This window comes from Myodes glareolus, chromosome 3 (genome assembly GCF_982192425.1).
Source record: "Myodes glareolus chromosome 3, mMyoGla1.1, whole genome shotgun sequence".
Classification (NCBI taxonomy): domain Eukaryota; kingdom Metazoa; phylum Chordata; class Mammalia; order Rodentia; family Cricetidae; genus Myodes; species Myodes glareolus.
In genome coordinates, this window is record NC_142028.1 from 54,004,077 (window position 1) to 54,030,419 (window position 26,343).

At 42.8% G+C, this 26,343-nt stretch overlaps 1 protein-coding gene across 2 annotated transcripts in view; it reads left to right on the forward strand.

Moving 5' to 3' along the window:
• The window catches only part of Lmod3 (leiomodin 3), a 45,044-nt gene that overhangs the window by 13,721 nt on the left and 4,980 nt on the right, over nucleotides 1-26,343 (forward strand). The window contains exons 3-4 of one of the 2 annotated variants that reach the window (XM_085686777.2): nucleotides 12,966-13,281; nucleotides 16,597-17,961. In XM_085686777.2, the coding sequence (XP_085542903.2) occupies nucleotides 12,988-13,281; nucleotides 16,597-17,961 (1,659 nt within the window). In that variant the 5' untranslated portion in view covers nucleotides 12,966-12,987. Of the gene's footprint in view, nucleotides 1-12,613; nucleotides 13,282-16,596; nucleotides 17,962-26,343 lie in introns of those variants that run through there. The other variant, XM_048438359.3, reaches the window with a different exon arrangement.

The window sequence follows — 26,343 nt, forward strand, 5'->3', positions numbered from 1 at the left end:
CATACAATGAATTGTTTTCATTTTTTTTTTTAAAAAAAGTGCTTTTCCCCCTCAAGCCATTTTCCTAATTCCTGTATTTTTAATGAGTTTTTACTTTGTGACATGAACCAGAAAAAAGAAGTTCACATGATAAACACAGGTAGACAGAATGTTATGCAGCAGACATTAATGAATAGCAAATCTACGCATTTGCCAGCCTGCTTGCTTTCTTTCTTTTTTCCTTAGATAAGGCCTCACAATGTGTGGTGGTTTGAAAGAAATGGCCTCCAAAGGGAGTGGCACTATTAGGTTTGGCTTTGTTGAAGTAGGGGTGGCCTTCTAGGAGGAAGTGATCTTCTTTGCTCAAGCTGTACTCAGTGTGGTAAACAATTCACTTCCTGTTACCTGTGAATCAAGATGTAGAACTCTCAACTTCTCCAGCACCCTGCCTGCATGCCACCATGTTTCCCACCATGATGATAATGGACTAAACCTCTGAAACTGTAAGCCAGCCCCTATTAAGTGTTTCCTTTATAAGAGTTGCTGTGGTCATGGTGTCTGTTCACAGCAATAGAAACCATAGCTAAGACACTATGAGACTAACTGATCTGGAATGCACATAGATCAGGCTGGCCTCAAACTCACAGAGAACCACTTGTTTCTGTCTGTTGAGTACCGGGTTCCTAAGTACTATCATAATATCAGTTGCTTCAAATACATTTTATTCGTGTGTGTGTGTGTGTGTGTGTGTGTGTGTATGTATGTGTGTATGTGTGTTTCTTTCTCTGAGACAAGGTCTCGCTAGGTAGCCTTGGCTGTAATGGAACTCACTGTGTAGACCAGGCAGACTGACCTCAAACCCACAGACAACCGCTCAGATTGCCCCAATATTTTTAATTTAAAAATAAGTCAGGCCTGGTAGCACACACCTTTAATCCCAGCACTCAGGAGCAGAGGAAGTAAGATCTCTGTGAGTTTGGGGCTAGCCTGCTATGCAAGGAGAGCTTCAGGACAGCAAAGGCTATTATACAGGAAAACCCTGTTTCAAAAAACAAAAAAACAAAAAAACCACACACACACACAAAAGAATAACACAAAATTTATCATCGCACAACGTTTAAACTGCAGTTCAGTAATTGGTCTGTAAGTATTGATTTAAAGAGCAAACCAGGTGAACTTGCGCTCACTCCACAATCTTATCAAAATCACCCACTGCCAGCAGCACTAGAGGACCCACATCACCTGTGTCGCAAGCATTTGAATCAGATTGGGGTTTTGTTGTTGTTGTTTGGTTGGTTGGTTGGTTTGGTTTTTTTGGCCATAAAACTGTACTTGCTTCAAGAAAATATTCAAATAACTTTGAAACGTGGAAGAAGAAAACAGAGAGCTAGGCGTGGTGGCACCTGCCTTTCACCCCAGTGCTCAGGAGGCAGTAACATAAAGATCTCCGAGTTAAGGCTAGCCTGGTCTACAGAGCAAGTTTCAGGAGAGCCAGAGCTACACAGAGAAACCCTGTCTCAGAACCAAACAAAACAAAATAACCATAAAGCTTACAGCTTCACTCTACAGTAGCCTGAGAGACTCATTTACTGTGCTCTGTGCAGCATAAATATATGTGGATGGGTAATGACTGTATTTTTGTTTTTGTGGTGAAATAATATAACAGATATAAATTTTTTTTGGTTTTTGTTTTAGGTAACAAAGCAAACCTCAACAGGTACAAAAATTTGAAACAACTCCATGTATCTTATCAGACACCATGGCTTAAAATTAGAATTCAACAGCAACACTAATTTTAGAAAGCCCACAAACACATGGAAATTCAACAGTGCTCACCTGAATCATCAGTGGGTCAAGAAATAAAGGAAGAAATTAAAGACTTCCTAAAGTTCAATGATAACGACCATATAACATACCCAAATTTATGGGACACAATGAAGGCAGTGTTAAGAGGAAAGTTCATAGCACTAAATGCCTACATAAAGATGCTGGAAAAATCCCACACTAGTGAGCTAACAGAACACCTGAAAACTCTAGAACAAAAAGAAGCAAACTCACCCAGGAGGACTAGATGACAGGGAATAATCAGATTGAGAGCTGAAATCAACAAAATAGAAACAAAGAAAACAATACAAAGAATCAATGAGAGAAAGACTTTGTTCTTTGAGAAAATCAACAAAGTAGACAAACCTTTATCCAAACTAACCAAAGACAGAGAGAGAATATCCAAATTAACAAAATCAGAAATGAAAAGGGGGACATAAAAACAGACATGGAAGAAATCTCGAGAATTATCAGGTTATATTTTTGAAAACCTGTATGTCCCGCGCTACCATCTCGCCAGCAAGAACCACGCGGGACACTAGGATTCTTCTGCAGAAAAGCTTTAATGCCCCTTGGGAGCTAGAGCATAAGCCAACATGGCCAGGGACCCCTAAATGAGGGAACCCCTCCTTTATATAGGAAGCAGTTCTTGCTTCGGACGTGTTACCCTTGGATTGGTTCGCTGCCCAATTAGCCCAGGTGAAGCCTCGGGAGTAGGCGGGGACAGCAGTGGAAAGTTACCTAGCACATGTGCGTTCACCTGGCAGTGAAACCGGATGCCAGCGCCATCTTGTAATGGGGCATGTGGATATGGCCCTTCACACCTGTATTCCACAAAATTGGAAAACTTAAAGGAAATGCGTGATTTTCTGGATAAATATCACTTACCAGAATCAAATCAAGACCAGATATGCAAATTAAATAGACGTTTAACTGCTAAATAAATAGAAACAATCATCAAAAGTCTCCCAACCAAAATCCCAGGGCCAAATGGTTTCAGAGCAATATTCTGCAAGATTTTCAAAGAAGAACTAATACCAGTACTATTCAAATTGTTCTACACAACAGAAACAAAAGGAACATTGCAAAACTCTTTTTATAAGACTATAATTACCCTGATACCCAAACCACAGAAAGACATTACTAAGAAAGAGAATTACAGTCCAATCTCACTCATGAACATTGATGCAAAAATATTCAATAGAATACTGGCAAACCAAATCCAAGAACACATCAGAAAGATCATCCACCATGATCAAGTTGACTTCATCCCAGAGATGCAGGTGTGGTTCAATATAAAAAAATATGTCAGTGTAACCCACCATATAAACAAACTGAAAAGAAAAAAGGCACAGGAACATCTCATTAGATGCTGAAAAATCATTTGACAAAATACAACATCCCTTCATGATAAAGATCTTGGACAGAGCAGGAATACAAGGAACATACCTAATCATAATAAGGGCAATATACAGAAAGCCAACATCCAATATCAAACTAAATGGAGAGAAACTCAAAGTTATCCCACTGAAATCAGGAACAAGACAAGGTTACCCACTCTTGAGGATCTAGCTAGAACAATAAAACAACAAAAGGAGATCAAGGGATACAAATCGCAAAAGAAGAAGTCAAACTCTCACTATTTGTTGATATGATAGCTTACATAAGTGACCTCAAAATTTTTACCAAGGAACTCCTACAACTCATAAACACCTTTAGTAATGTAACAGGATACAAGATAAACTCGAAAAAAATCAGTAGCCCTCCTTTACACAGGTGATAAATGGACTGAGAAAGAAATCAGAGAAACACCACCCTTCACAATAGCCACAAATAACATAAAATATCTTGGAGTAACTCTAACCAAACAAGTGGAAGACCTGTATGACAAGGACTTTAAATCTTTGAAGAAAGAAATTGAAGAAGACACCAGAAAATGGAAAGATCTCCCATGCTCTTGGGTAGGTAGAATTAATATAGTAAAATTGGCAATCTTACCAAAAGCAATCTACAGATTAAATGCAATGCCCATCAAAATCCCAGCAAAATTCTTCACAAACTTCGAAAGAACAATATTCAACTTCATATGGAAAAGCAAGAAACCCAGGATAGCTAAAACAATGCTAAAATAAAGGAACTTCTGGAGGCATCACAATCCCTGACTTCAAACTTATCTATAGAGCTACAGTCCTGAAAACAGACTGATATTGGCATAAAAACAGACAGGAGGACCAATGGAACCGAATTGAAGACCTAGATATCAATCCACAGATCTATGAAAAACTGAATTTTTTTTTTACAAAAAACAACAAATATAAAATGAAAAAAAAGAAAGCATATTCAACAAATGGTGCTGGCATAACTGGATATCAACATGTAGAAGAATGAAAATAGATCCATATCTACCACTGTGAGCAAAACTCAAGACCAAATGGATCAAAGACCTCAACATAAAACCAACCACACTGAAACTCATAGAAGAGAAAGTGGGAAGTACACTTGAATGCTTTGACACAGGAGACCACTTCCTAAATATAACCCCAATAGCACAGACACTGATAAAACAATTAATAAATGGGACCTCCTGAAACTGAGAAGCTTCTTTTAAGCAGAGGACATGGTCAACAAAACAAAATGATAGTCTACAGAATGTGAAAAGATCTTCACCAACCACGCATCAAACAGAGGACTAATCTCCAAAATACACAAAAATCTCAAGAAATTGGTTATCAAAAGAACAAATAGTTCAATAAGAAATGGGGGTACATATCTAAACAGAACTCTCAACAGAGGCTGAAAGGCACTTAAGGAAATGCTCAGCATTCTTAGTCTTCAGAGAAATGCAAATCAAAACAACTCTGAGATTCCATCTTACACCTGTAAGAATGGCCAAGATCAAAATCACTGATGACAACTTATGCTGGAGAGGTTGTGGGGAAAAGGGAACACTCCTGCATTGCTGGTGGGAGTGCAAGCTGGTACAGCCCCTTTGGATATCAGTATGGTGATTTCTCAGAAAATTAGGAAACAACCTACCTCAAGACCCAGCAATACCACTTTTGGGTATATACCCAAAGGATGCTCAATCATACCACAAGGACATGTGCTCAACTGTGTTCACAGCAGTATTATTTGTCATAGCCAGAGCCTGGAAACAACCTAATACACCTCGACCAAAGAATGGATAAGGAAAATGGGGTACATGTACACAATGGAGTACTACACAGCAGAAAAAAGTAACAACATCTGGAAATTTGCAGTCAAATGGATGGATCTAGAAAACATCATATTGAGTGAGGTAACCTAGAGCCAGAAAGACAAGTAAATATGTACTCACTCATAAGTGGCTTTTAGACATAAAGCAAAGAACAACCAGCCTACAATTCATAATCCCAGAGAACCTAGACAACAAAGAGGACCCTAAGAGAGACATGCATGGATCTAATCTATGTGAGAAGTAGAAAAAGACAAGATTTCCTGAGTAAATTGGGAGCACGAGATCAAAACAAAAATAAAAACACCCCAAGGTGGATGGTATCTGAGGAATGATAGTACATGTTTACATCTGTCCCCGGTACGCATTGGTACCCACATGCTCAGGCACACATGCAATAGCAGAGTTGCCAGTTTTGGTGCTGCATGATTTCAAATACTAAATGCATTTGAACTGGACAAATGATAAGCAACAGAAGACTAGGGGTCATGACATCTGATACAAACCTATAATCCCAGCAGTCTGAGGACCAACGCAGGATTACAAACTAGAGGGCAATTTCCCTCCCCCATTTTTTTCCCTCCAGTCAATACCCAATATTTGTGTCAGTTCTGACAAATGTCTATGGTTCTTTCGTGGTTGTGTGGGGAAATCTGACACATATAAAAAGCCCCTGTCACATGCTACATAGTGGTAAGTACTTGATAAGTTTAGCAGAATAGCAAGATCAGTAGCAGTCACAGCAGCAGGACCTTTTACAATGGTAGTGACAAGGGTATTGACAGAAACAGAAGCCGTTGCAGTCATAGCTACAGCAGAGATCACAATGGCTGGGCTGCGCACTCAGTCTATATTAGCTACCTTAATAGGATTGCCATAGCACCCTCATTCACCTTTGAAATAAAACTAAATCAATTTAATAAAAATCAATTTAATGCTCGTCTTTTAATTTTCTATTTATTTTTGTTCTATATGTATGAGCGTTTTGCCTGTCTGTCTGGAGGTGTACGATGTGCATAGCTGGTGAAAGAGACAGTCTGGATAGGCCATGGGATCCCCTGGAACTGGAATGTATGAATGGTTGTAAAGCCACCATGTAGGTGCCGAGAACCAAGCGAGTCCTCTGCGAAAGCAATTAAGTTCTCTTTATTGTTGAGCCATCCCTCCAGCTCCAACTTAATTTTTAAAAAGTTAACTTGTTTATAAAACAATTAAGGAAAAAAGATGAGTGTGTCCCCTCGTAACTGAGCTGGATTTAGTGAAGGAAAGGCAGACTGGGTGTTGGGTCTTAGAGAAACTTTTACCTCAACCATTTCTGAGCCCATTCTGAGGAATTGCACCATGAGTCAGGGACATTTGAGCAGAGGTCCAGGCATTTGTATGACACTGATGAACTCTTCAGGGAATGTGTAGCCAATGGGCAGAGCCTTGGAGATCCAAACAGAATTGCACAAGGGAATAACATGCCACAAATAGGCCAGAACTGATTTATTTACTACTGCTTGGAAGCCATTCGAAAGTTGTGTCCATTTTTAACCAAGGGATGTAACTGAAGCAAGAGATGGTTTATCTGCCATCCTCACAACCAGGATCTGCGCAGAATAAAAAAGTTTTAAAAAAGTAAACAGACCCAAGAAAGAAGTGTGGCATTCTCTGACCCATATGCTACCAAGACTCATATATCTTTGTGCATGTATTACATGTGTGTTTTTGAGAGAATAACATGGAAAAGCCTTTCTATTTCCACCTTTGAACAGTATTGTTAGATACTGGGCACACCTAATGGCTAACGTTCATTAAGTTACTGTGCACTGCGTCATTTAGGTTTTTCCCAAATGTCCTACAAAGTATGCTATGCTATGTGTGTATGTGTGCGTGTGTATGTGTGTGTGTATGTGTGTGTAACTTTTTGACATTGAGAACCTATGTTGTCATGTCTAGTTTATACTTGGGAACTACATAATTGAGTTAGGGAAAAAAATCACAGGAAGATGCTGTGGAATATTAATTAAAGATGTGTTACATCTGTTTATGCTGTGGAACATTTGTTTAATGTTGCAAAGATGTAATGCATTTTTTAATGTTACGTTTGTCTAACTCTGTAAAGCTGTGTTACTTTGCCTGACTAAAACATCTGATTGGTCTAAGAAAGAGCTGAATGGTCAGTAACTAGGCAGGAGAAAGGCTGGGTGGGACTGGCAGACAGAGAAAATAGCTAGGAAGAGAAATCTGGGAAGGGAAGATTGAAAGAGTGAGAAAAGAAGGCGAGGAGGACATCAGAACCAGCCGCCCAGCTGCATAGCAAGTGGTGGAGTAAGAGGTAAAGAAAGATACAAAGAATAGAGAAGGAGAAAAGCCCAGAGGCAAAAGGAAGACAGGATAATTTGTTAAAAAAAGCTGCCTAAAAATTAGTCAAGCTAAGGCTAGACATTGAGAAAGAATAAGCCTCTGTGTATTATTTTGGGGCGTGGATGGCGGGTCGTCCCCTCCCAAAGGAGTAAAGAATACAAACAACCAGCAACAGAAAAATTCATGGTGTTCTAGGGAATGCTACCTTTTGTATTGGCCCCCTTTCATTGCTACCCTGCGGGTATGTAGACAGGGGGGCTGCCGGCTAGACTTGCCTGGAGGGAAAGGATGGACCAGTGACAGGCAACGACAGTTCTGTGGGGCAGGTGCCTAGTTCTAGACAGAGTGTGAGAGAAATGCATTTGGAAAAGAGATGACGTCAATAAACAATAGAGACATAAACAAACAAACAAATAAATAAATAAATAAGAAAGGTTGCTCCACCCAGAAGGCCTGGGGGGCAGGAGCTCCAAACTATGACATAGCAAAGGGCTCCACCAATCCTGGAATTCTCAAGTTGACTGGCATTGGAACAGATAGTGTGTTGCAGGGTTTAGTGGATATCACACAGGAATAGAGCAGCAGGGTCCAGATTGTGAAGGATCCTAGGACTACAGGAATCACTTTGGGGACTTGAGCAGGAGAGTGGCAGAGGACTCTTCCAAGCTGCAAGCCCCCCCCCCACACACACACACAAACAGTCACATACTCAAGTGATGGGGAAACTCTGTCAGTCAACGATCTTTAAGAGGTGGGAGCAGGTTAGGGCGTGACCTTTTGGATACCCGGAGGAAAATGCTGGCCCACCCAGGGTTCACTCTCTCTGTGGTCCCCATGCTACACAACTGAGGTTTGTACTTCTCGTTCCTGTTTTGTGAGTTTGCATCTTATAATAAAGCAAATATAATTGGTTTACCTTGGAGTTAGCCTGGGATTCTTTGACACCCCCCCCACACACACTGACAACAGTTGGCAGTTTCAGGTTGATCAAGAGCCAGGAATACTATAGCCTCCCATCACGAGGAGAGAGTTATCGCATTTCAAAATATACAAGTGTGTCCAGTGGAGGGCTGTTCTTTGTTGTGGAATGTTTATTTACATTGTAAAGATGATTCTTTGCCAAGGTGCCTTCTGGTTGGTTAATAAAGAACCAAATGGCTAATAGCTAGGCAGGAAGTATAGGCAGGACTGAGAGAGAGAGAAAGAAGGAGAGAGAGAGAGAGAGAGAGAGAGAGAGAGAGAGAGAGAGAGAGAGAGAGATACAGAATGGAAGAAAGGTAAAAAAGCCACATGGTAGAATGTAAATTTAAAAATATGGGTTAATTTAAGATATAAGAGCTAGATAGGAATAAGCCTAAACTATAGGCCCAGCTCTCATAATTAATATAATGACTTCTATTAAATATATGCCATTATTTGGAGATGACTGGCAGGATAGAGAAAGACTTGGCACACTTCTTGCATCTATTCCTCTAGTGATGTGCTTCACTTCAGCCTCCATAGCCAAGTGCCCATCTCTTGTTCAGCTTCCCAAGGTTACTAAGTCCATTTTCAAGTAGATATGTATATATTTTATCTTTCCACCCATATGTAGGTTATGATTATCAATCTCTTACATAGATAAGTCACCATGTATTTAGCCTTTTTTTCAGATTTGTTTAGAAATCTTAAACAAATTAACTAAAACTTAAACTTAAACTAAACTTAAACTAGCTCAGATGCAGAGACTGGGTAGCCATTGGCTCTCTTTGGCATGGTTCCTCCTCCCTTCCTCCCTTAGTCCTGGTCCTGTCTCCTCTCTGCCCCCTCCTACTCTTCTCCCCCACCCCTCCCTCAATCTCTCCCTCTTTGCTTCCCCTTTCATTAAAATGAGATGTGCTCCTCCTCTGTGGCAGGAGAGATGGGGTGGAGAGCTGGGATGGGGGTGGGAGTATGGTGCATAGAGCAAAATGCTGCGGTCACTGAAGATCGGGGGTTTAGAAGGAAACACCACAGTTTTCGAAGCTTTACTTGTAGCTGACAAAGCGAAAGGCCTGAGACCTCCACCCCCTTCCAAATGCTAGCACTCCTTCGTTATTAAGGGCTTCATCGTCATGGACATCAGTTCATCTCCTGCTTTTCTTCTCACCTGTCTCTAACTTAGCCACTGTGCTTTCTAAGCAGTAACTACAGTGGCTGAAAGCATGCGCCCCAGTAAACTCCACATGAAACCCTCTGCTGGTTCCCAGTGATGCTTGGAATAAACAGCTTAGTCTTGACCATGAAGACACATCCCTGCCTGGCCCTGCCTGGCCCTGCCTGGCCCTGCCTGGCCCTGCCTTCCTCCCTGCCCCCAAAGTCACCGTGCCTAACCTGTCAGCCATGTGAGTTTGAGGTAAATTTCTAGATTCTAGGACCTGGAACATTCCAAGATTTTACTTGCCAGAAAGACGGTGTGCGTACCATTCCCGCAGCTCTCACGGGTTCGGACTTCCCTTCCCGGGCACAGTCATTCTCCAGTGCAGTTCTCTAACATACGGCATCCATCTTCCTTAGCATTTCCTGTATCCAGAGATGATCGGCCTTGTCTCCTTCACCAGAACAGGACTTTCCCTGTTTTGATCAACCCCGCATTCCTAGGTACCTAACATCGTGCGGGGCGCAAAGCAGGCCCTCAGCAAACACCTTGACAAGCCATTCGAGCCAGGCCTGTCGGATGAGCGCACGCCCAGGGTAGTGTCCGTCATTTCTGGTAGCTTTAAAGTCTGAGAGATGAGCACAGCCCAGAGAAAAGCAATGGGCACCGCATGTGCAAAGTCTTGGAGGCAGGTAAAATCTTGGAATGTTCTGGATTTACACTTTAGAAACACCAGAGAATGTTCAAAAAGGCATGGATTCCAAGACCCAACTTTCAAAATGCAGATTCAGGAGCTTCTAGGAGGGAGCCAGTCCCATTCCTTCCACTGGACCTGATCCAGAGTCAGTTGATCACGCAGGTGACATCCCCACAGGTAGCTACTTGCTTTGGCCATCGTGTTGGGTGCTGATGTGGGAAGCTGCAGAGGTGGCCACTGGAAAGGCGTCAGGAAGAGCAAACGCGGCTAACTCATCTGAGGGTCACACATAGCTAATTAGACCCACAAAACCCTCTCCGTTAGCAGGCGGGTGAGGTGTCCTGGGAAGCAGCTGGCAGAGATTCACCCACTTCCTGCCCCTGGAAGATGCTGTCAGAGGAATCAGGGCTCCTTGCAGCAAACCTCAATCAGCTTGATCATCGGAGGCATTTGGACATGTGGGGATATGTGGCATTCATCAGGACCAAATGAGGTATCTGGAAGAATTCAGATCACTTTTCTAGGGAGGATTTCTTATTTACATTTCAAAGCCAGGCTTTGCAGTCCTTTATAGGCAATGCTGTCTAACAGGCTCTTGGCTGTTTTCTGTAAAATTGTCAAAAATTTTAAAGCCTCTTTTGTTCACGGCTGTTAATACAACGGTTTCTCTCGTGGAAGAGGTTTTTAAATGTTCTATTTAAACCATGTTTTGTCTTTTCTTAACTGTTTCTGTGGCTGCCCCTGAAATATGACAGATTGTGCTGTTTGAGAATAATTACTAGAGGGAAATAGCACATATGTGGTCAAAGGCAATTTTTTTTAAATGCTTTGTTTATTGATTTGTTAACTCTGGATACAGAACTCTGGAGCATGGAGGATATGTGTATGTGTATACATAAACACACACATATATGTATATATGTATGTATGTACACCCACAGATATATATATATAGATATATATATATGAGGAATAGTAACATATGTATATAATTTACCCATGCCAGAAAAATATTGCAAAAACACTAAGGGGATTGCTTAGGCATTCACATGAAAATTATTTAGTTTTTCCATATTGTTTGATCCTGCAGTTTGATTTCTTAGAATTTATCCAATTACCCTAAGCAAATAAACTTGGTCATATACAAATATGGCGCTAGTAATGTGTTTGTTGAAGAACTCTTTGTACTTTTAAGAAATGAAAACAAGCCAGGCGGTGGTGACACCACACGCCTTTAATGCCAGCATGCAGGAGGCAGAGGCAGGCGGATCTCTGTGAGTTCGAGGCCAGCCTGGTCTACAAGAGATGGTTCTAGGACATTCTCCAAAGCTACAGAGAAACCCTGTCTCTAATGAAAAAAAGAAAAAAGAAATGAAAACAGTTTAGATATGTAACAGTTAAGGGTGGGTTACATGAACTATGAAATTTGTCAACTATAGTTCCTGACAGGGAGATCTTAAAAACTGTGTGGTTCTAGAATATATAATTGCTCAAAAGTAACCTGATTTTATCAACTAGAAAACACAGAGAGCAGACTGAATGTGGTGATGAATGTCTGCAATCACGACACTTGGGCGTTGGAGTCCAGGAGACAGCTGCAAGTTCAAAAACAGCCGTATCACGTAGTGAGATCTAAAGCTGAATAGCAAAACTTTATATCAGAAGCAAACAATAAACCAAAGGACACAGGGCTAGGATACAGCCAGGGCAGACTGCTGACTTCCATGGCCAAACTCCTGCCTTTCGTGTCCAAACTGCCAAAAATACCATGAAGGCGATAAGGCAGCATGGAGTTCCTATTTCTAAAGAAATGACTGAACTAAGCCAGAGTATTCGCTGCAGTTGCTCTCAACAGGGAAATAAGGTGAAAAATTCCTTTTCTCCCTAGCTCTGTAACATAAACGTATATTTGTAATTTGAAAAAACTATTGCTCCCATTTACAAAAAAAAAATATTTTCACAGTTTTTCCCCAGTACTTTAATGGTCTGGTTAAAAAAAAAATTCTCTGCAGATTCATCTTAATCTATTTAGCTTTGACGGATGCTTACTAAGGATATAAATGGTTTAAAATGCTCAGCCCCTCCCTTACGTGGGAATTGAGGGGCCTGTTATCCCCATCTGTCCGGTCACAGGATCTAGATGCAGATAAGGGCAGCTCACACAGTTTCGCTTACACAGGGGTGAACACCAGAGCTGTTCTCGTCAGGGCTGCAACTTTCAGAGCCTGCTGAGGAGAAGAGGTGAAGCTCAGGAGCTCACCTTCCACCTTCAAGGGACTTTTTTTTTTTTTTAATACCAGGAGAAACTGCATTTGCTGGCTGGAGTTTCATTCTGATGTGTTGTGACCTGGTTAGATAAGCCGCAGCAGACTCCCCCTGAAGCCCTAGAGCATGTAGGTGTGGGCTGCACAGAGTTGGACTCAGCCATGGGAGGGCATTAGAAAAGAATGCGGTTTACCCCTGCACAGATTCTGTGGACTGGTTCCTCCCGTCCGGGGCGGCAGCTGTTCGGAAATGTCAGGTGGATTTGTACAGCTGACTCAAGTTGCCGAAAAGGGAGTCGTGTAGTAGCTCCACAACTTGACTCTGCCCAGAAAACCTTGCTTAATATAGATCCCACATGAGCTAAGCCGTAGTTACTCCCAACAGCCCAACAAACACCATTGAGGGAGAAGAGAGCTCAAGGGTGGGTCGACCTGGGTTATTTGTTGACTGGAAGACACTGACGCGTACTGATTTTTTTTTTTTAATCATCGTAGATGATTTCTTCTTTTCTGGTGATCTAGAAACAAATAGCAAAAGCAAAGGATGTCGGAGCACAGCAGAAATTCAGACCAAGAAGACGCCCTCAGTGAGGAGCTAAACGAAGATGAACTCTTGGCCAACTTGTCCCCCGAAGAGCTGAGGGAGCTGCAGTCCGAGATGGAAGTCATGGCCCCTGACCCCCACCTTCCTGTGGGGATGATCCAAAAAGATCAAACCAACAAAGCGCCCACAGGACACTTCGACCATAAGTCTCTCGTCGATTACATGTATTTGCAAAAGGCGTCTAGACGCATGGTGGAAGATGAACGCGTTCCTGTCAGTTTTGTGCAGTCTGAGGTAACCAGGGATCTATGTGGGACACAAAGGGCTGCCGGGTCTGGGCTGGCAGGGTCTGTTTGGCAATTGTGACTTCTCAAGAGCACAGTATGTGGTTGTTTGGGATTTGGCCACATCTAAATTAAATCGTATTATTAGTGCGATCCCGACTGTAACTTTCTGAACAACGGTATAATTGCAAGGGGGAACGTTGACGGCTTCACGTCAGTGTCTCTTCCAACACTGACACTGGGGTCTCTATGTGGAGTCCGTGGTCTGTGGCCATGATACGTAATGCTTTAACTCACAACTCAGAAGAAGCTGTTCTGACTTTTTGGCTTCTCCCTTTGAGAATCTCATCAAAACTTCTGCCCTCCCCCAATCTCCATCCTACTTCTGCACATACAATATTCTATATATAATGTCAAGGACTCCCCAGTTCTGAGGAAATCTGGCCACACACACTAAACCAAACCCATGACTGAGAATGTGGGCACACTGTGCACAGGGCATCAGACATGACATCCGGAAATAGATGGCTAAGATGTGGTTTTCAAGAGAGTCCTTTCTTGAGACATTTTAATGTAAAAGCTATAACTGCCATGATCTTTATAAACCAACTACATATAAAGCACAATTAAAATTGTTAATTACATTTTGTTACTAGTTGTGCATGGAGGGGGGTCAGGCTTGGTGGCAGGTCCCTTTACCTGCTGAGCCGTCTTGACAGCTCTCAAGCACAAATTTTAACGTTGCACTTAAAAATGACTGAGAAAAAAAAAGAAGATACATTTCCAAAGTAGAGTTTCTTTAGCCCCGCCTGCTAGGTCCAGGTGAATCTCATCACACTGCTGTCACAGGCGTGTGATGGAAGGGAGCAGTGGACAGAAGCACAATCTGAACTCCAGGACATAAATCTCTGGCTCGGTCAGGCTAGAGATTACCATGTCATTCGCAGACTTCTTAACAATTGTAGGTCCGTGGGTTCGAAGGCAATCGCTCCTGAACACCCCGTTTAGGAGAGCTACAGGACCAGGGTCTTTGTTTCTTCCCTTGCTGTTCACTAAACAGCTTGATGATTGGGCTCCCCCTGCTGGGACAGATGGGGAATGCGATGGTGCCGGTTTTAGGAGGAAGTTAAGTCAACTCCAGGAATGTATCATCGCCACTAAGTTCTTGCTCCGACTACTGAGTGTCGGACTTCTCCGAGCTTTTAGAGTCACACTTGGCAAAGAAACACAGGTGGAGCCAAAGTGTAGTCACCGGTGCACGAGAATCTAGTAAACACCGACCTGAGAGACGGCCGCTTCCCCTGCCAGACATGGCAAAGAGCTGTAAATCTCACCCTAAGCCTGATCCATTTTAAGACTGGCTCTTCCTTCAAGGCGGTTTGCTTCAGAGACTAGTGAGACTGACTAGAAAACGATGCTGTTTTCCTCAGAGCCAGGACCCAAACCAAGGTTTTAAAAGCACACGCTAGCTTATCAGACTACTCCCATTTCCCGGCACCGTGTCATAATCTCAGGAAATGCCAAGTGTGTGTGGACGAAAGCAGTGCATACTTTAGGAAGGCTACTTAACTGTAGGGTATAGGGAAATTACTTCTTACACAGCGCTGCTGAGTGCGAACACTCTGGCTCAACTACACATAAAAACACGTTGACACACGGACTTTACAATTTGTCTCATCAAGTTCCCAAATATGTTTTAACACCACGTTTTAAAAATAAAGACTCTGAAAACAAAATTAACTAGGTCTTATTTTGTGTATCCTCAGGGACTGTATCCTTGAATTCAACGAATTGTAAACTGAAAACACTAAAAAAGGTTTCTGTTTGTTTGTTTGTTTGCTGTTTCATTTTGCCATGTGGGTTGGATGTATACAGATTTTCTCCTTTCATTTTTTCAACAATACAGTATCCCTGTTTACGTTATAGGCATAGTAGGTATTAGGTGGCCTAGAGAGAACGTAAAATACCGCTTGCATGGGAAGAAGGGTGTATAGGATATATATGTGTATGTGTGTCTATACATATATATGTATGTATATCTCTCATACACATATGTAAGCACCCATAAGTGTTAGTGTTCCAAGAACCAATTCCCAAAGAACCTAAGAGATAAGTATGTCTGGAAAGAGATAAGTACAGCCCCCAACTGTGTGTCTACAAAAGTCCATCCCTATTTAGTTGTATTTGCTTAGTAGAGGGTCTTCTGTATCTGAAAGACAAGGCAAACTTAAAACGTAACACCATATAGCACAAACACTGGGCAACCAATAGGCCCTTCTTCTTCAGTTGTATCAAGAGTCACCTTGCTGACTCAGAAAAAAATTCAAGCAAACAAAAAAACAGAAATGTGGTAATAATTCCAGAAAAAATTTTCATATATATATATATATAATGTATATATAAATGGAATAATATTATACACAAGGTTTGTTAACTTGAGCTTTTTTGCTTACAATGTTTTTCATGTAAGGTTTTATTTTGAGATAGAGTCTCTCTATGTAGGCTTGGCTAGTCAGGAACTCACTATCTAGACCAGGCTGGCCCAGAACCCAGAGATCTGACTGCCTCTGCCTTCTGAGTGCTGAGGGTAAAGGTGTGTGCTACCATGCCATTTAAGTTTTTACAAAATCTTTTATGCATATGTGTGTGCATGGGGGAGGGGAGACAACCCAGGTGTCAGTCCTCAGCATTCACCTTTTTAAAGTCAGGGTCTCTTATTTATCACTACCTGTGATAGGCCAGCTGGCCCACAAGCCTCCATAGATTCTCATGTCTCTATCTTCCCTCTTTTATCTTACTTTATGTGGGTGCTGGAGATTTGAACTCAGGTCCTCAGATACTCAGGTTTGTGTAACTTATCCCCAGCCCTAGAAATGTTCTTGTTTTGTTTTGTTTTGTTTTGAGACAGGATTTCTGACAGGATCTCTTTGTGTAAACCTGGCTGTTCTGGAATTAGCTCTGTAGACCAGGCAAGTCTCGAACTCACAGAAACCCTCCTGCCTCTGCCTCCCAAGTGCTGGCATTAAAGACATGTACCACCACCACCTGGCTAAAAATATTTTTTGAAGATTTGTTTTTATTTTTAATTGTGTGTGTGCGCACCCCACACTTTCAAGGAGCCTGTTTGTGTGAAATTAGTATTAGTGTTTTTGCATACAGTGCCTGAAGAGGCCAGAAGAGGGCGTCAAATCTCCAGAGCTGGAGTGACAAGCAGCTGTAAGTAACCAGACACAGATAAGTTTAGGGGAGCAAACTTTGCAAGAGCAGCAAATAGTCTTAATTGCTGAGCCCTATGTGTTCTCACTGTCATATACCTGTCTTTTAGGAAAGCACTCAAAATCAGCACGAAGTAAGAGGCATTAAAACCGTGCCCCAGTTTTTAAAAGAAAAGCTCAATAGTGAAATAGTTGCAAATAAAAGGGGATCCAACGGGAGCAACAATATACAAGAAACAGAAGATGATGAAGATGATGAAGAGGATGGTGAGGAAGATGAAGAGGAGGATGAGGAAGGTGAAGAGAATGAAGAAGATGAAAAAGCCAAAAGAGAAAAAAACGAAGCACAGAAACAAATCCAAAACAGTTCCAGCACCTGCCAGCAGCTGGCTACGAAAACACTGGAAGCGCAAAACGACAGAGCAGAGACCAAAGAAAAAACCGAGAAGAAAATAGCCAAGTTAGACCCAAAGAAGTTAGCTCTAGACACCAGTTTTCTGAAGGTAAGTGCAAGACCTTCAGGGAACCAGACAGACCTGGACGGAAGCTTGAGACGAGTGAGACAGAACGACCCTGACATGAAGGAACTCAACCTGAACAACATTGAGAATATCCCTAAGGAAATGCTACTGGATTTTGTCAATGCAATGAAGAAGAACAAACATATCAAAAGCTTCAGTTTGGCCAACGTCGGTGCAGACGAGAGTGTAGCATTCGCCTTGGCCAACATGCTGCGTGAAAACAGGAGTATCACCACGCTTAATATCGAGTCCAACTTCATCACTGGGAAGGGCATCGTGGCCATCATGAGGTGCCTCCAGTTTAATGAGACTCTAACCGAACTTCGTTTTCACAACCAGAGGCACATGCTGGGCCACCACGCCGAAATGGAAATCTCGAGGCTTTTGAAGGCCAACAACACTCTGCTGAAGATGGGTTACCATTTCGAGCTTCCGGGTCCCAGGATGGTGGTAACGAATCTGCTTACCAGGAACCAGGATAAACGGAGGCAGAAAAGACAAGAGGAGCAGCAGCAGCAGCAACTTAAAGAGCAGAGAAAGCTGATAGCTATGCTGGAGAACGGGTTGGGGCTGCCCCCTGGGATGTGGGAGAGGTTGGGGGGACCCATGCCCGATCCCAGAATGCAAGAGTTCTTCCAGCCTTCATCCGGACGACCTCTCGCGGCTCAGGAAGTCGCTTTTGGTGGAAGAAACGAAATGATGAAGAATCCACCCCAACCTCCGCAGAGCAAGACCGACCCTGACTCGTTCAGGGTGGTGAAGCTGAAGAGAATACAGCGTAAATCTCGAATGCCGCCGGAAGCCGGAGAGGCGCAAGAGAAAACCAACCTCAAAGATATCATCAAAACGCTCAAGCCGGTGCCGAGAAATAGGCCACCCCCGCTGGTGGAAATCACTCCCAGAGACCAGCTCTTGAATGACATCCGACACAGCAATGTCGCCTACCTAAAACCGGTAAGTAACAGGAGAGAGAAATAGGACTATTTCCCAGTTACCCTCCTTCGCTCATTTCTATTATATCTTATTTTTGAGATATACTCTCTTGTAGCTCAGACTGATTTGAACCTGCTAGCTGGCTGAGGGTGATGTCCCCCACCATGGCTGACTTATGTAGCCCCGGAGATTGAACCCAGGGCTTTGGGCATGCTAGGCAAGTGCATTACCCTAGGAGCTATATCCCCAGGCCTGCTAGTTTAACACAGCCGGGTCCTGATTGTGGTAAGCAGCCCCAAGAGAGTTAAATTACTACTTACTCTCAACGGCAGACCCGGATATGCCCTGTGATGATAATGCTTGCAGCTAGGGTTTGTTGCACACCTGTATAAGCTATCTGAGTCACGTAGGTAATCATCCAAATTCTAGAAGGTTGGCACAGATGCTCACCCCCATCCTGTGAAGGAGACCCTGGTGCTTCGGGGCGTTAATAACATGTCTAGCAGATACCACCGGGAAATGATGGCGCTGATGTTAAAACTCATTGTGAGGTGTTAAGCTTTTATTTATATGCTATTTTGAATCCTTGATATGCATAGGTAAAAATCAGACCATTCTAGACCCATGGAGCTGAGAATTAGAGACCCCAGGAGCCTTGTTGAAGGAACAAATGAGGGGAAAACCCAGTTAAGCCCCACTTGTAAGTAGCTGGGATCAAGGCTCCAGGGAATCAATTCTTTAGCCATAGACAAAGCTAGATCACCTGCAACTACGTTTCTGTTTGCTTTTTAGGCAGCCAGACAAATGGTAAACCTGAGTTTGCCGTCTTCATCAAAATAGCTCGCTATGATTTCAGTTTTAATATCCATGGAGTCTCTATAGAAGACTAGTAAAAAAAAAAAAAAAAAAAAAAAAAAAGCTGACTAGTAGACCTGGCTTTATTCCCCGAGCTTAGGTTGCATAAATGAATTTTTTTTTTGTCATTAGGGTTGATGTCCATAGGCCATATTGATTGATGCTTGGCTGTCATTTAAAAAATACTGCCTATAATTGAGCTAAGAGATTGTATTGACAACCATAGTTGATACATTGTTCCATTATCGAGATCCTCATTTCTTCCAGATGTAGAAAGCAAATACCCATGTGAGTCCGGGGTTTTTCTTTTTCAGCTTTACTGATCTTTCTAATTATATATATAATTGATTTTTGTTGAGCTCTACATTTTTCTCTGCTTCCCTCCCTGCTTCTCCCCTCCCCTTCAGCCCTCTCCCAAGGTTCCCCCATGCTCCCAATTTACTCAGGAGATCTTGTCTTTTTCTACTTTACATGTAGATTAGATCCATGTATGTCTGTCTCTCTTAGAGTCCTCATTGTTGTCTAGGTTCGCTGGGATTGTGATTTGTAGACTGGTTTTCTTTGGTTTATGTTTAAAAATATCTATGAGTGAGTAAATGTGATAATTATCTTTCTGGGTCTGGGTTACCTCACTCAAAATGATGTTTCTAGCTCCATCCATTTGCCTGCAAATTTCAAGATGTCATTATTGTTTTGTTTTTTGCTATATAGTACTCCATTGTGTAAATGTACCATATTTTCCTTATCCATTCTTCAGTCGAGGGGCATTTAGGTTGTTTTTAGGTTCTGGCTATGACAAACAATGCTGCTATGAACATAGTTGAGCACATGTCCTTGTGGTATGATTTAGCATTCTTTGGATATATACCCAAAAGTGGTATTGCTGGGTCTTGAGGAACAAGACCTTGTTTCCTAATTTTTTGAGAAATCACAATACTGATATCTAAAGCGACTGTACCAGTTTGCATTCCCACCAGCAATGCAGAAGTGTTCCCTTTCCCCCACAACCTCTCCAGCATAAGTTGCCATCAGTGTTTTTGATCTTGGCCATTCTTACAGGTGTAAGATAGAATCTCAGAGTTGTTTTGATTTGCATTTCTCTGATGACTAAGGATGTTGAACATTTCCTTAAGTGCCTTTCAGCCATTTTAGATTCCTCTGTTGAGAGTTCTCTGTTTAGATCTGTACTCCATTTTTTTTTATTGGATTATTTGCTCTTTTGATGACCAATTTCTTGAGTTCTTTGTATATTTTGGAGATCAGACCTCTGCCTGATGTGGGGTTGGTGAAGATCTCTTCCCATTCTGTAGGCTGTCGTTTTGTCTTGTTGACCGTGTCCTTTGCCTTACAGAGAGCTTTCTAATCTTAAGGTAACTGTTACCATTTATGTGTGTAGAGATGTCTTGAGTTCCTAGCTCCTAGAACTGCATTGTCATTGTCCCATTTTCTGCACCAAAGATGCTTTTCATCAGTGATTTGGAGAGTGGATTGGTCCCAGGGCAGGGGCCAGGGGAGAGTGCTAGAAGTCATGTAAGGTCAGACAGAGGTCCTCTGCCTGCCTTTGGGCAGGACACAAGGCTGTCTGCTCTTCCTGGGAGAGGCAGGCCTCCACTGGGGGAGGTGAGGGTGCTGTCTGGGAAAACTGTCACTTGGAAGTCATGGGTGGACGATATTCAAGCTGTCTTGGTGCTACACAGCCAGAAAATATCAGACAAAGAGAAGCAGGAGCTTTAAAATCTGTGTGGAAGGGAGAGGAGTTCAGGTGACCACCTGAGCAAACCTCCGGACTCCAGAAGGAACAGCTGCTCCACTGAGACGATCCCATTCCATCCACTCACTGACATTGCTGCAGTAACTGCTCCTGTCGGTTGTGTAGAAAGGGACGGGATTCCAGTGAACACATTGGGTACAGGCTGGACCTTGTGGAGCTTACCAGGGTAGAGGACATATCAACTTTAGGGTTAAATTATCGAGCAAAGGACATGAAAATAAAGTCATGCTGATAACTGTAAGAAAAAACACCCTACGAAATGGGAAGGTGCTCATCTGTCCTATAACACTATCCATTTTAAATGTTCTTGGTCTGTGTGTGTGTGTGTGTGTGTGTGTGTGTGTGTGTGTGTGTGTGTGTGTCTGTGTGTGTGTACTGGTTATCTTGCCTATTCACACTCATGTGTAGGCCAGAAGTCAACAGCAGGTGTCTTTCTTGATTGCTTTCTACCTTTTTACTTATTTTTATATTATGTGTAGCAATGTTTGGCCTATATGTATTATCTATGCATTACTCAAAGCCTGATGCCCTTAGAGGTCAGAAAAGGGCACCTGATCCCCTGTAACTGAAGTTAGAGGTAGTTGTGACCCACCTGATGTGGGTGCTGGGAACTGAACCTGGGTCTTCTGAAAGAGCAGCCTGTGTTCCTGATCACTGAGTCAACTCTCCAAGCTCTCAACCGCATTTTTTTATTTTTGAGATCCACCTCACTGAATGTGGAGTTTGATATTTTAGCTAGACTGTCTGACCAATGAGCCCCTGAGATCTGCCTCTTTCTGCCCCCACCCCGGCACTGGGGCTACAGGTAACACACCCACCACACCCAGCATTTCCTGCCGGTCCTGGGGATCAGAATTCAGGTCCTCATGCTTGCTCGGTAAGCACTTCCACTCCAAGCTGGCTCCCTAACGTCCTTCCTCTTAAAAATAAGCTAAGCAGGAAAATCGTTTATGAGTTGTAGCCTTGCTTTTCGACCTCCACTTTGAACTGGCTCTGTCCCTTCTGGTTGCTGGTGGCTCCTCTTGCCTTCAGTTCAGCTTCAGCTTTCAGCTGACGTGGACTGCAATGGCTATCTTTTTGTATGTCTCTCAGCTAGAAAATGCCCCGTGACGTCTTCTATTTAGTCCTATAGAGAACTCCATGAGGACAATGTGAAAACATAGGGCACCACTTTGGATGTGCTTTACTAATGTCCACTTGTAAGGATGAAAAAAAGAAAGGTGAAGTGGGTACCTTTCTAAGCAAACACTCATGAGCAAACAGAGCGCAAGAGCGAGGGAGAGAGTGAAAGAAAGACCATGTCAGAGTAGGGGCGTGAGAGAGGCAGGCAGGCAGACAGAAAGACAGGGAAGAAACAAGAGGAAGAGGAGAGGCAAGAGAGCAGGCTGTGCCTGGGGGGCGCTTTTAAGAGGTACACATATTGCAAAGCTGCCGGTGGAAAGGCATCTGGCGGCAGGTGATGTAACTGCTTTCGTGGCGGAGGCAAGCTGCTGCTGGGGTGGAAACTAACGTTCCTGTCTTTTGTTTGTTATTTAAAAAAAAAGATGAGGAAATAGGAAGGGGTAGCAGGTGAGATGGGAATAGGGGTGCCATGTTCTCTAGACTGTTTTTTGTTGTCTGGGGACACGGACATTTTGAGGGGGGACCTGAGAAAGCTGGGGTGCTGGCCAAGACCTGGGATAGCTGGCTGTTTCACTCATTGTCCAGGCTCTGTGGGACCACCTCTCATGCTAGGAAGGTGCAGGCCTACTTGAAGCTGTCTGTGAGGTTGGAAGAACTTGGGGGAGCCATTTTCAGGCTGTCTGGGATGCAGATTTTAAGGGGACCTGGCATGATGCTGGCAGGACAGAAGATAAAGTTAAGAAGTTTAGGGGTAAAATTTTTTCTTAGGTCCTGGTAATTGAGAGAGGGGAGTCCCAAGACCAGGGAAAGATGGGGGAGATCCCATTTTTTTTTTTTTGATCCTTCAAAAACAGGCAGTAGGTGGGAAACTTAGGCTGTTGATTGTCAGGACTTATCTGGAATCCATTTGATGAACTGTTCTAGATGGACCCAAGTTGGCTTCCTGCAACTTACAAGAATGTTTTGAGTTCACAAAAAGAGCTAAGTTTAGACACATTAGCACTCCCACTGTTTGTAATCTGTATTGAAACCCACATTGCAGAAAAGGCAATAGACTCACGCCTTTGAGTCATAGGGGACCCAACAATGGCTCTGGTTAAAAGCTTCTGGTTAAAAGCATTAACACCCTTTCCTCTATCCAGAAGACTGGATGTGTACAGATTAGACAGATGTTTTCAGCACAATGAGAAGCATTTTTAAGTCTTGTAGAAAACAATCAAAGGGAATTTAAAATCTTGAACTTGTGACAGAGCTATAGTACTTTATAAGAATTTCATTGATTAATGTTAGGACTATGAACTTTTGGAGGAAAAGTGAGACAAATAAATCTGAAACATGATTCTTTTTTCTTTTCTTTTCTTTCTTTCTTTTTTCCTTTGAGACAGGGTTTCTCTGTAGACCAGGCTGGCTTCAAATTCACAGAGATGCCCGTCTCTTCCTCCTAAGTAAGAGCAGGTGCCACAACTGCCTGGCTATGTTCCAGTTTTTAATACGCCTTAAATCTCTTGTTTATCATGACTTAAGCTTTCCACGCTCAGACCTTTGTAACTTGCATTTACACACCTTAAGTCATTTCCTGATCACAATCTCAGCTTTCACAATCCCAGATCTATATAATTAGTATCTATACCTTACAACACCTTAGACCCTAAAACATTTTTTTTTAGATCCACACAACTTAAGCTTTGAAATCTTCACATAGCTTTACACTTCCTTCCTAGCTAATCATTTACTGGGAGACGTGGGTAGTTGATCACTGAGAGTCGTCGTGAAGTCAGTTCCTTTCTCAGTCAAGGAATGGTAAAAAGTTAGGTTGGAACCTGCTCTCTGCATTCATCTCCTTTCTGAGTCTGGTAGCAAGGGAAACTGTGTCTCGACCCAGGAGTAACTCCAGGAGAGTGAGGCCTGTGGCCTGAATTTTCCACACAAAGAGAACTGGGAAGGCAGCTGAAGCCTTGGTTGCTGCTGTAAACTGGCAACGCCACCACTAGCCTAGACATCAAATATCATCAGAGGCCTGAGATGGATACATTCCACCTGGGAAAGCAAAGTGCAGACCAGGACGCTTCCGAATCTACTAAAAATGACAGACTTACCGGCGACCTAGACAGCTACTCCAAGGTCCTCTGTGGTTGTTGGGGGCAGAGGTCTCAGGGCAACATCAGTCTTTGACTGCCAGGCCCAGAAGTTCAGACAGACTTTCCTGTAGAGTAGGAACTTGGGGTCAGGAGCCTTGTCTGTGAAAAGAGGGGCAATCGATTCCCCAGTGTCCTGATTGTTCAGTCTAGACAGGATCTTGGCAGCAGTTGAAGGTGAAAGGGAGGGTTTTTGTTTTGTTTTGTTTTTGCCCAGTGACTGGCATTGCCACATTTAAAGCAAGTTCCAGGTGGAGGTTCTTCTGTGCCTTTCCATCTTCTTTGGAGGAGATACGGCTGCTGCCAGGAGCTGGCATGTCTCTCTGTTATGAAAAGTTTTTTTTTTCTATTAAACACCTTAAATGCCATATTCTGCATCTGCTCCCGCTGCCCTGTTCTGTGTCTTCTTTCCACAGGATGAATGTCTGCTTTAAAGCCAGATCACAGAGCAACCTTTTCAAAATGCTTTAATTGTTTTAGCTTCTCCTTTGAGATAATCTTAGATTGACAGATGCTCAAAACGAGCACAAAGACATCTTACCCCCACCCATCACCGGCTCCTCATTGGCCGTCATTATTTAAACCGCAATGCAGCTGCACATGAGCAAGCGCGCCCAAGGCACGGGGCTCGTTGGCGGTAATGGCAGCATGTGCTTGCCCTGCCTGTGGCCAGCTGCAAGGTGCTTCCTCACACCCGAGGAAGAGCAGCACCACAAAGTTACATCCTAGACTTAGTGAAATGCCAGAAACACTGGCAGTGGTGATGTTATGACTGCCAGCGCAAAGGTATGTATGTCAGTCAAATGAGACCTAACCAGGTTCATTTTATAAAGGAGAAATGAAAAGGTTTCGTGAATTTGGGGCATGTGGCCAGCAATCAGGTAAAAATTAATTAGTGCACAATTTTGATATCTTGTAGGCTTTTTTAAAACTAATATCCCTGTCCTGGTTTTGTTTGTTTGTTGTTTGTCAACTTGGCACAAGCTACAGTCATTTGAGAACAGGGCCCTCAACTGAGAAAATGCTACCTGCAGACTGGTCTGTGGGTAAGCCTGTGAAGCAGTTTCTTAAAGATTGCATTGATGTGGGAGGTCCCAGCCCCACTGTGGGTGATGCCACCCCTAAGCAGGTGGTCCTGGGTTGTACAAAAAAAAAAAAAAAAAAAGCAGACTGAAAAAGCTGTGGAGAGTAAGCCAGTGAGCAGCACTCTTTCATGGCCTCTGCATCAGCTCCTGCCCTGGGTTTCTCTCTGTGATGTAATCAAAAATTGTAAAGTGAAAGAGACCTTTCTTCCCTAAGTAGCTTTTGACCATGATACTTATCACAGCAATAGAAACCTAACAAAGACAACTCCTAAAAATTAGAGTATTGATTGTTCAGAAACATACCTGGCATCTTTTGTTCTTGGAAAACTTTAAAACATGCCTATTTCTCTCTCAGATATATATATATGTATATGTATATATATGTGTGTATATATATGTATGTATGTATATATATATAGAGAGAGAGAGAGACCAGGTTTCTCTGTGTAACAGTACTGACTGTCCTGAAGCTCATTCTGTAGACCAGGTGGGTCTCGAACTCACAGTGGTCCACCTGCCTCTGCCTTCCAAGTAGTGGGATTAAAGGCATGCACCACCACTGCCTGGCTAGCTATATTATTTTTATGTATTATTGAGCATGTCTTAAAAATCAGCCCGTTTTATTAATTTTTTTTATAAGTTTAATGCTTATTCTCTCAGTACCACATGCTCCTAGCCTAGGATTCCTGAATGGAGTCAACAGCAAAGAATAAAGGAAAACATATATATGTTGCTCAAAGGTTACATGCTATAAGAAATAGCCTATACAAAACAGTTTAAGAGAACTCTCCTCTCTTGGTCACATCTTGAAAACTGGTAGCTATAAACCAGACTTTAGGCCTGCTTTAGTTGAACTGGGCTCTATTTTGTAAGTTCTAAACGTCACAAAAAACATGCACATTTTTCACACCACTGAAATATTAGACCCAGCCATTCAAGGCCTGCATGTGCATGGCAAAAACGGTGTGCATGTGTCTGTGCACATGTGTGAGAGTGCATGTGTGTGTGCGTATGTCTGTGCACATGTGTGAGAGTGCATGTGTATGTGTGTCTGTGCACATGTGTGAGAGTGCATGCGTGTGTGTGTCTGCGCATGTGTGAGAGTGCATGCGCGTGTGTGTGTGTGTGTCTGTGCACATGTGTGAGAGTGCATGCGTGTGTGTGTGTGTGTGTGTGTGTATGTATGTTTTACTGGGAATTGGACTCAAAGTTTTTTTTTTTTTCTTTTTTGGTTTTTCAAGACAGGGTTTTTCTGTCTGTGTAGCTTTGGCTGTCCTGTAACTAGCTCTGTAGACTGGGCTGGCCTTGAACTCACAGAATGCCAGGATTAAAGGTGTGCACCACCACTGCCTGACTTGAACTCAGAACTTTGCACATGCTAGACAAATGCTCTCCAGCCAGATGCTCTGCACTGTGGCTTCTGTGGGGATGAGAA